Source organism: Sinocyclocheilus rhinocerous, unplaced genomic scaffold, assembly GCF_001515625.1.
Source record: "Sinocyclocheilus rhinocerous isolate Xijiao unplaced genomic scaffold, SAMN03320098_v1.1 scaffold115, whole genome shotgun sequence".
Lineage (NCBI taxonomy): Eukaryota > Metazoa > Chordata > Actinopteri > Cypriniformes > Cyprinidae > Sinocyclocheilus > Sinocyclocheilus rhinocerous.
In genome coordinates this window covers 490001-500412 of record NW_015650001.1, presented here as the reverse complement: position 1 = coordinate 500412, position 10412 = coordinate 490001, and the positions used below count along the sequence as shown (strand labels likewise).

The 10412-nt window shown below is 36.4% G+C and overlaps 1 protein-coding gene and 1 long non-coding RNA gene across 3 annotated transcripts in view; one reads left to right on the top strand and one right to left on the bottom strand.

The window, feature by feature from the left end:
- The window catches only part of LOC107711175 (uncharacterized), a 7646-nt gene extending 3264 nt beyond the window's left edge, over positions 1–4382 (top strand). Inside the window, exon 3 of one of the 2 annotated variants that reach the window (XR_001636674.1) lies at positions 4254–4382. This is a non-coding gene — a long non-coding RNA (uncharacterized LOC107711175). The remainder of the gene's footprint in view (positions 1–4253) is intronic. The other variant, XR_001636673.1, reaches the window with a different exon arrangement.
- Positions 4383–7679: 3297 nt separating this feature from the next.
- Positions 7680–10412, bottom strand: part of LOC107711200 (tubulin beta-4B chain-like) — a 4240-nt gene continuing 1507 nt past the window's right edge. The window contains exons 2-4 of the mRNA XM_016516137.1: positions 10277–10385; positions 9405–9515; positions 7680–8821 (exon numbers count right to left, since the gene is read on the bottom strand). Of these exons, the coding sequence (XP_016371623.1) occupies positions 7764–8821; positions 9405–9515; positions 10277–10385 (1278 nt within the window). The 3' untranslated portion in view covers positions 7680–7763. The remainder of the gene's footprint in view (positions 8822–9404; positions 9516–10276; positions 10386–10412) is intronic.

Genomic DNA, 10412 nt, shown 5'->3' with positions numbered 1-10412 from the left:
GTGTGTCACCATGATGGTGTTTGGTGTTTGTGTGAATGACACTGTGCACCTTCTATATATTTTATTATTTAAAAGCTGCTTGTGATGGGCTTTGGTTCATCATGCGATTTTCTCATCACCACCTGCATTTGGTGGTTATCAGTGTATTACAAAGGTACAAAACAGATTTCAGTACTTCAATAGGTTGGTATATTAACATTATATCAGTTAATGAAATTATGGTATTTAACTGTAAATTTAAGTTAAAACCGTAAAACCTAAAACGTTGCTACCATATTGTTTACGGTAAAATTCCGGCAACCACAGCTGCCGGTTTTTTACCGTACATTTTACGATTTTTTTTTTTACAGTGTAGCCTACTTATAAAGCACATATTAATGCCTTATCCTGCATGACCAAATTCTAAATCCCTTAATCCTACACCATACCTAAACTACCTTAACTATTAATAACCAGAAAATTAAGAGTTTATTGAGGCAAAAGTGGTAGTTAATAGTTAGTTAGTGAGAGTTGGTCCCCAAACTAAAGTGTGACCGTATTACTTAAACACATTATTTTGATGTTTGTTGAACAGCCTTTGATGCTGACTTAAAGAAAATGAGAATTTGAGGCTTGACCATAAAATAGGCGTATTTGTGTAAAATATCATTTATTTGTATTTTTCTTCTCATTTTTGGGATACAACATGTTTTGTGAGATTCATACATGAGCGGGGCTAAAAATGGTCACACATAAAACAAATTTACTGTGATACACATGCTTCATGACTCGACTCGTCTTGCAGCAAGTTTCTTTGCTTCTTTAAAGTAATCTTTGCACTTTTGCCCTTGAGGGATTATTTACTCATGTGAATGATTAACATTTTTGCTTTTTTATATGTATCCTCCCTCTCTCTTTCTCTCTGTCGATCTCTCTATATCATGTGGGTGTTGTCATAGCGTTTAAACATTACTTTTAATCATCAGTTTGCAAGTGTAACAGTTATTTTCAATCAAGTCAGCAGTTTGTACCATTATTTGTTCTCTGACCTTCAAATGCACATTAGCTTGTCAAAGTCCAAACTCGAGATTTTACAAAGTTGCCAAATTTTGAGATTATTTGGGGTGTGAGGGATTTGTTGTTCCTTACAGAATTGAGGCTAAGTATGGGACCAGCTGATACTTTGCTTTTTTTTATATTAAACAAAGAGACAATTATAACGATGTATAAAGTCGTTTATTTAAAAATGTGAGGAAGTAGATCTTACCACTGGAGACCAAAACATTTGCTACATGAAAAATGGCATACAAACAAAGGATTAAACCTGAACAGTTTTGAACAGATTCATTAAAACACACAATTTAAACTATAATTCATGAAAATGAATTAAACCTACTAACAGCAATTGCCATTATAATGCTCTCAGGAAAGGCCAAACTTGTATAACGCTGCTGTTTTTTAGAAAAGCTAATGGCCAAATAACTGAGACGTTCATAATGCTGAAGATTCAAAATGCTATGTCACCAGCAAAATCATCAATGCATATACAGTGAATATGATAGCATCCAGTCAAAATTATTAAAGACAATGTAATTATTTGACAAGTGCCGTTTTATTTACTGTGTAGAATAGATGTATTGCCTATAGAAACAGGAAGGGGAGATATGTTGATTTTTTATTATTTTTCTAAACAGTCATTATCCTTTAGTTTATATTTGTGAACTGTTCATTGCTTTTGGCTTATTCTGTGGAATTACGAGGGAGGACATTGTAGACAACAATTTGTATGTGAAAGATAAGTCATTAAATATTTTGGCCAATTTTCCCAGAAGGTACAAAACAGATTTCAGTACTTCAATAGGTTGGTATATTAACATTATATCAGTTAATGAAATTATGGTATTTAACTGTAAATTTAAGTTAAAACCGTAAAACCTAAAACGTTGCTACCATATTGTTTACGGTAAAATTCCGGCAACCACAGCTGCCGGTTTTTTACCGTACATTTTACGATTTTTTTTTTTACAGTGTAGCCTACTTATAAAGCACATATTAATGCCTTATCCTGCATGACCAAATTCTAAATCCCTTAATCCTACACCATACCTAAACTACCTTAACTATTAATAACCAGAAAATTAAGAGTTTATTGAGGCAAAAGTGGTAGTTAATAGTTAGTTAGTGAGAGTTGGTCCCCAAACTAAAGTGTGACTGTATTACTTAAACACATTATTTTGATGTTTGTTGAACAGCCTTTGATGCTGACTTAAAGAAAATGAGAATTTGAGGCTTGACCATAAAATAGGCGTATTTGTGTAAAATATCATTTATTTGTATTTTTCTTCTCATTTTTGGGATACAACATGTTTTGTGAGATTCATACATGAGCGGGGCTAAAAATGGTCACACATAAAACAAATTTACTGTGATTCACATGCTTCATGACTCGACTCGTCTTGCAGCAAGTTTCTTTGCTTCTTTAAAGTAATCTTTGCACTTTTGCCCTTGAGGGATTATTTACTCATGTGAATGATTAACATTTTTGCTTTTTTATATGTATCCTCCCTCTCTCTTTCTCTTTCTCTTTCTCTCTGTCGATCTCTCTATATCATGTGGGTGTTGTCATAGCGTTTAAACATTACTTTTAATCATCAGTTTGCAAGTGTAACAGTTATTTTCAATCAAGTCAGCAGTTTGTACCATTATTTGTTCTCTGACCTTCAAATGCACATTAGCTTGTCAAAGTCCAAACTCGAGATTTTACAAAGTTGCCAAATTTTGAGATTATTTGGGGTGTGAGGGATTTGTTGTTCCTTACAGAATTGAGGCTAAGTATGGGACCAGCTGATACTTTGCTTTTTTTTATATTAAACAAAGAGACAATTATAACGATGTATAAAGTCGTTTATTTAAAAATGTGAGGAAGTAGATCTTACCACTGGAGACCAAAACATTTACTACATGAAAAATGGCATACAAACAAAGGATTAAACCTGAACAGTTTTGAACAGATTCATTAAAACACAATTTAAACTATAATTCATGAAAATGAATTAAACCTACTAACAGCAATTGCCATTATAATGCTCTCAGGAAAGGCCAAACTTGTATAATGCTGCTGTTTTTTAGAAAAGCTAATGGCCAAATAACTGAGACGTTCATAAACATGAAAAATGGCATACAAACAAAGGATTAAACCTGAACAGTTTTGAACAGATTCATTAAAACACAATTTAAACTATAATTCATGAAAATGAATTAAACCTACTAACAGCAATTGCCATTATAATGCTCTCAGGAAAGGCCAAACTTGTATAACGCTGCTGTTTTTTAGAAAAGCTAATGGCCAAATAACTGAGACGTTCATAATGTTGAAGATTCAAAATGCTATGTCACCAGCAAAATCATCAATGCATATACAGTGAATATGATAGCATCCAGTCAAAATTATTAAAGACAATGTAATTATTTGACAAGTGCCGTTTTATTTACTGTGTAGAATAGATGTATTGCCTATAGAAACAGGAAGGGGAGATATGTTGATTTTTTATTATTTTTCTAAACAGTCATTATCCTTTAGTTTATATTTGTGAACTGTTCATTGCTTTTGGCTTATTCTGTGGAATTACGAGGGAGGACATTGTAGACAACAATTTGTATGTGAAAGATAAGTCATTAAATATTTTGGCCAATTTTCCCAGAAGAAACGTATGCTAAAAGTGTATTTTGTCAACTTTTAGAATTGCACTAGGATGTAGATGAATATGGAATTACATAACAAGATTTAACTTAGTCACTCTCAACTTTTATTTTGTTTTCAAGATCCAGATTTAAAAAAAAAAAACAGTACACACGTACTGAATGTTAGGTGCTGGGTTTCATAATATTGCTGTAAATCATTTAAATTGCGAGATTACACCATCACAGTGCAGATGTATCACAGTTTGCACCATTCAATGTGGAAAAAGCTCAGGATCCTCTTTCATTAACATTTACTTCTCATTCTCATATCTTAGTTTCTTTTTCTCAGAAATATAGCCTTCACAGTGAGCTCTGTGACATAGGTGCGCACTGCGCAGCATAGTGATGTGACTTGAAATGATACCGACACCTCAAATAAAATATTAAAGAACCAAAACATGCTACTTTGAGCTGCAACACTGTCATTAAAGAACCATGCAAGATTTGTGAGGCATAGGACGAGTACCAAAATCATATTAGTGTCTGTAGATCACAATTAGTTGTCATCTCATTGTAATGTTTTCTATTTGCAGGGGAAACGACCACAGTGCCCAATAGCACTACAACTCCCAGCCCAGTAAGTAGAAATTCTCCTGAAGTGTAGTCAGGTGTTTATTTCCCCTTATTAGCCTGAAGCTCATCGTCTGTCTAGAAATGAAAAGATGTTTATTTCTCTTATAAGTATCTGATCAACTATTGGCCAATATACTCTTCGTTTGATCTTTAAGAAACATAGTTTCCCAAATTTGAGAATAAGAAACTGAATCTTTTAAAAATGTTTTGAAATAATTTTCTTATGTTCACCAAGGCTGCATGCTTTGCTATTTGATCAAAATACAGCAAAACTGTAATATTGTAAAATATAATTACGATTTAAAATAACTGTTTTCTGTTGCAATATAATTTAAAATGTTAAACAGATAAACATTAACTAAGGACCGTTTCTGAAGGCACAAGGCACAAAACAAAGAGAGTCTGACTACTTGGAAGAAACTTGAAGGAACAGATCCTCTCTCCAAAAGGCCACATATTTCACAGTACAGATCATCTAGCATTTCATGCCATTTTAGACTGGTAGCTTTTCTCTGAATACGTCATTTTATGTTGTGTTACCTGTTTTAATGGTTGCTTTACGCATACAAATGCTGATATTTGTATGTAGTGTTAAGATATTTTTAAAGGTGAAGTGTGTAATATCTGCACCCCCTAGTGGCACAAAACAGCATTGCAGTCTGTTTTGCATTCAAAATGGGCCAGATTTAAAGGGATAGTTCACAAAAAAAAAATTACCATTCTGTCATAATTTACTCTCCCTCAAGTTGTTCAAAACCTGTATGAGTTTCTTTCTTTTGTTGAGCAGAAAAGAAGGTATTTTTTAAAAATGTTGGTATAACCAAACAGTTGACGGTAGCCATTAGTATGGGGGAAAAATACTATTGAAGTTAATGGCAACCATCAACTGTTTGGTGACAAAATGATGACAAAATGTTCATTTTTGGGTGAACTATCCCTTTAACAGCATCAGCTCAACCAATGGTGTGAATTTGAGGGCGGGACTATCTGTTTGACTGAATAATGGAAGCTGGCTGCATTTGAAACTTTAAATTTAAAATGTTAATTTAAATTAGTCATCAATTTTTCATTTCTGCTTGTTGGCACTAGATTATGCACTCTACACCTTTAAATATTTATTCAAATACATTTGTTCACAATATAGGATGTTCATAATCTCATATCTGGTATGTTTGTTGAAACCACTTTTCACAAATTATTTCAACAGCTGTATTTGTCTAGATTTACCTCAGTAATGTTTCCTTATATATATATAATTTAATCGAATATGAATTGTCCAGAAATTTGATCAGTGCAACAATGGATTCTATTTGGAATCGTTTTTGATTCTTTTATCATAGCATGGATGTTTACACTCAAATATGTAATGCATTATGTTTCACTGGAGTGCCTTTTCAAATTTCATCGTTTTAGAAACTGCTAAATCGTGCTGTTTTTAAATATAAGATTAAAAGGCACAATGGTCATGCTATATTGTGAATATAATCACTGCTAATGGGTTTTGTTAGGCACAACGCTCAGAGTTACTATATTTACAATACAGCACGGCCTCAGGTGCCTTTGCTTTTATAAAATGGTTGTTCCATGTTAAAAATATTGAGGACGACACAAATTTACATTAAAACATTATTTTATTAAGCTAATTAATTAAGTGTTATTCTTCCGCTAAAGATACAGTCTCTAATATAATAGAAAGTTACTACGCAACAAAACAATTTACCATGCCCTATTATAGTCTATTCTATATTGTGGAATTTAGCATGACTACGCGCGGCTTGTCTTCTGTCTTCTGTTTGTATTTCCACAGCGTGAAAGGTCATACAAATTTATAAATGAACCGCTCGTTTTAAAATCTTCCCAGTCTACTTACATTTGATATTACATCAGAGCTACCGCAAAAACAGATGTTTAAAGACAAAATTAAGACGGCTGCGCACTTGTTTCTCTGATGGATAAGGTCTATTTTCCTCATCGGAAGCCAGAATAGTAATTATTTATTTTTATATGTATTTTTAACGTATTAATTTTTTTATATTCGATCCATATTTTTATAGTGGGTACTGCTATTTTGTAACGTGAATGCTCAAGTCTTTTGTCCGCGTTCTGCTTGATGTTGCAAACTGGTAGCCTGTACGTTATCATATTATTTTATTATCGTAATTGTAACAACCTTGGTTTGTAGATTTACTGTTTACTGTTTTTCTTCTAGTTATTTGGCTAGCAGCTAATGAATCAGACGTCTTGCACATTCACAGAAAATAGCCTAGCTTATTTCTGCGTTGGAAAATAAGGTGGCAAATAAGGCCTTTACCCCAATCCACAAACATCGGTTGAAAATTTGTAGCTGGATAGGTGTTGGCTACTTTGAAATTTTATGGCATTACATAAATGTCCTATGAGTGCTAACACTACGATAATATCTGGGTGTGCATGGAGGAGTGTCTTTCTTAAGAAGCGTAGGACAGCATTGCTTAAGGCTGTGTCTCACAAATTTGCTTGCCAAGAACAACGCAAGAGCTTATTGTGATGAATAGATCTAAGAAAAGCATGCTCAGTTTATTGTTTTCAGGAACACTGCTCTCTAGTGGCCTACTTTGTCTTTCAGGCAGTTGTTTTATGCTGCCATTTTCTTTGGTTTGGCAAAATACAATAGCAACAATGACATGCTGTGCATTTGAATGATAATATCAGGAAACTAGTAACAAATTAATTTATTTTCAATTTAGTCTTTTTGACTTCAGGGCCCCAAATACTGACAAAGACAATATTCAAAGGCCCCCAAAAGTGGCCTTATAGTGGCCATAATTTTGAAGAATAATTAAAGTATTACTGTTCTAGTTGTTTGTCATTTCTACCCAATGAAATATTTTAGAGTTTGACATAACTAGAAAAAATTCCCTCATATATCCAAGTTTTCCAAGACCACAAGAACCCTGGTTCATAAATAAAAATGACAGTTGTTGAGGGAACAAAATAAAATAAGAAATATGTCAGCTCACGTTTTGGTTGTCAACTGTTTTAGCTCATTTTATAGGTTGTTTTGTCTTATTTTAAATAATTTAAGCCATCCTGTGTCCACCACTAATGTTAATTAAAACATTCATGAAACCCTCTGTGACATTCGAAAAAAACAACAACAATTCTGATGTAGTAGTAGCCTTTATTCAGATTGACACTGACACCAGTTACATCGTTCTCAAATCCAAAGGCTTCACAGTTAAAATCACTTGCGTTTCTCTTGGATGTGAGGGGGATTTGATGGCGTGCATTCACAACATTCAGAAACACAAAACCAAACCAAAAGTTCACAATTCCTCAAAATGTCATTGGTGGGGGGTGCGGGGGGACTGTCATTGATGGATACTGAATGTGAAAACCCATTCATTGTTCTGGAGAGCACTGGTTTGTGGTAAGAAGGATGAAATATGGGGGATGGAGTGGTAGGGATGCTTTCGCCAGGCGGTTGCGATTTAGGCGACCTCCTCCTCGCCCTCCTCTTCGAACTCGCCCTCTTCGGTGGTGGCGTCTTGGTACTGCTGGTACTCGGACACCAGGTCGTTCATGTTGCTCTCGGCCTCGGTGAACTCCATCTCATCCATGCCCTCGCCGGTGTACCAATGCAGGAAAGCCTTGCGCCTGAACATAGCGGTGAACTGCTCCGAGATTCTCTTGAACAGCTCCTGGATGGCAGTGCTGTTGCCAATGAAGGTGGCCGCCATTTTGAGCCCGCGGGGTGGGATGTCGCACACGGCAGTCTTGACGTTGTTGGGGATCCACTCGACGAAGTAGCTGCTGTTCTTGTTCTGGACGTTCAGCATCTGCTCGTCCACCTCCTTCATGGACATGCGTCCGCGGAAGACGGCGGCCACAGTCAGGTAGCGGCCGTGACGGGGGTCGCAGGCGGCCATCATGTTCTTGGCGTCAAACATCTGCTGAGTGAGCTCAGGAACGGAGAGCGCGCGGTACTGCTGGCTGCCTCGGCTGGTGAGGGGAGCGAAGCCGGGCATGAAGAAGTGGAGACGTGGGAAGGGCACCATGTTGACGGCCAGTTTGCGGAGGTCGGCGTTGAGCTGGCCGGGGAAGCGGAGGCAGGTGGTGACGCCGCTCATGGTGGCCGAGACGAGATGGTTGAGGTCGCCGTAGGTTGGTGTGGTGAGCTTGAGGGTGCGGAAGCAGATGTCGTAGAGAGCCTCATTGTCGATGCAGTAGGTCTCGTCGGTGTTCTCAACCAGCTGGTGGACGGACAGCGTGGCGTTGTAGGGCTCCACCACGGTGTCGGACACCTTGGGCGAGGGCACCACGCTGAAGGTGTTCATGATGCGGTCGGGATACTCTTCGCGGATCTTGCTGATGAGGAGGGTGCCCATGCCGGAGCCAGTGCCTCCGCCGAGAGAGTGGGTGAGCTGGAAGCCTTGCAGGCAGTCGCAGCTTTCTGCTTCCTTACGAACAACATCCAGTACTGAGTCCACCAGCTCTGCTCCTTCTGTGTAGTGACCTTTGGCCCAGTTGTTTCCAGCACCACTCTGACCTGCAATCATTAAAATTTTGCGTTGAAAGTCCCGTTCAAGGAAAGTGTGTTCACTTGGTGGCCATATTTGCAACGTCTTCATGCTTGAATGGCGAGATCCAGAAATCTCAAAAACTGGCCAAACTTGCATTTGCGTAACATAATTCAAACAAGCAACAAAATCTGGCACATGTTGTCCCACAAATGCTATTTCTTGTGCTAAATAGCATTAAAAAAGGTTTTCAGGTTGGTAAAGCCAACGCGCAACCAGAGCTTCTAACAGCAGCTGGTGATGACTTTACCATCTGGCAATTGGCTCTTTTTTTAGAAAACAGGACTTATTGCGCCATATTGTGTGTTGAACTTTCTCCCATTCATAATATGAGTGCACCATCTTTGTATATCAAAAGTTCCACTAAAGTTAAAGTTAAATTTGACATCCACCATGTCAAATTTGAACTCCTTCTAGCATCCAACAGAAGACAGCATTTAATTGCTATCAGTGTGGATTCATACCTACTAAGTGTGAAAAATGATACTGTAGCAGCACATGGTGGAAATAACAAAGGTAATGAAAAAAACATTTGAGGAATGATTAGCTTACCAAACACAAAGTTGTCAGGTCTAAATATCTGTCCAAAGGGTCCAGAACGAACTGAATCCATTGTGCCAGGCTCCAGATCCACCAAGATGGCACGGGGAACATACTTCCCACCTAAACAAAAAGATGGATACAGTAGGTCATACTAACCACACATTTGTTCCAGTGTGCATGCAAATTTCTGTGCACATACAATGATGTTTAAAAATCTGAGACTGCAATGTTGGCTGACATTTTGCATAACTAAAAACTATACAAATCAGCATCATTTTTGACAATGAATTTGGGAAATTTGAATAAATGGTCTTTGTGTCCTCCTTTTGCTGTAATGATAGCAGCACTCGAGCTGTGTGAAGTTCCTAATGATCTAATTTTCATGTTATCCAACATGATTTGAGAATGATTCAAAGAGTATCTGCTTGGTTTTTCTTTAGTGCAAAGGAATTTACAATGTGACAATTTTGCTTACCTTTCATTAGTGACTATAAAATAATTATAGTACTTATAAATATAATTATAATTACAAACTGTTGTCATAGAAATTAAAATCTGAAAACTTAATTTCCACTTTTAGTGTTATTTTAGAATTATTTGTATACTGAGCTAGCTTTTATTTTTATAGATTCAGATTCATTTATAGTAATTTATTAGCTTTTGTCATTTTAGTTAATCTTATTTTAGTTAGTTGCCAAGGCAGCGTTTCTCATTTTTATTTTATTTATTAGTTTTTCTTCTAATAATTATTTATTATAATTTTATTTTTTTTGTTTGTTAGCCATAAAACACTATATATTCCTCTATATATTTATGCTGTCACCAAATATGATATTTATTTAAATATTGCATAAAGTTGCTGACAATTCTTCTTAAAATACCTGTGGCTTCATTGTAGTAAACACTGATCCTGTCTAGCTGCAGGTCGCTGTCTCCATGATATGTTCCGGTTGGATCAATGCCGTGCTCATCGCTGATAACCTCCCAGAACTGAAAGAGAGAGAGAGAGAGAGAGAG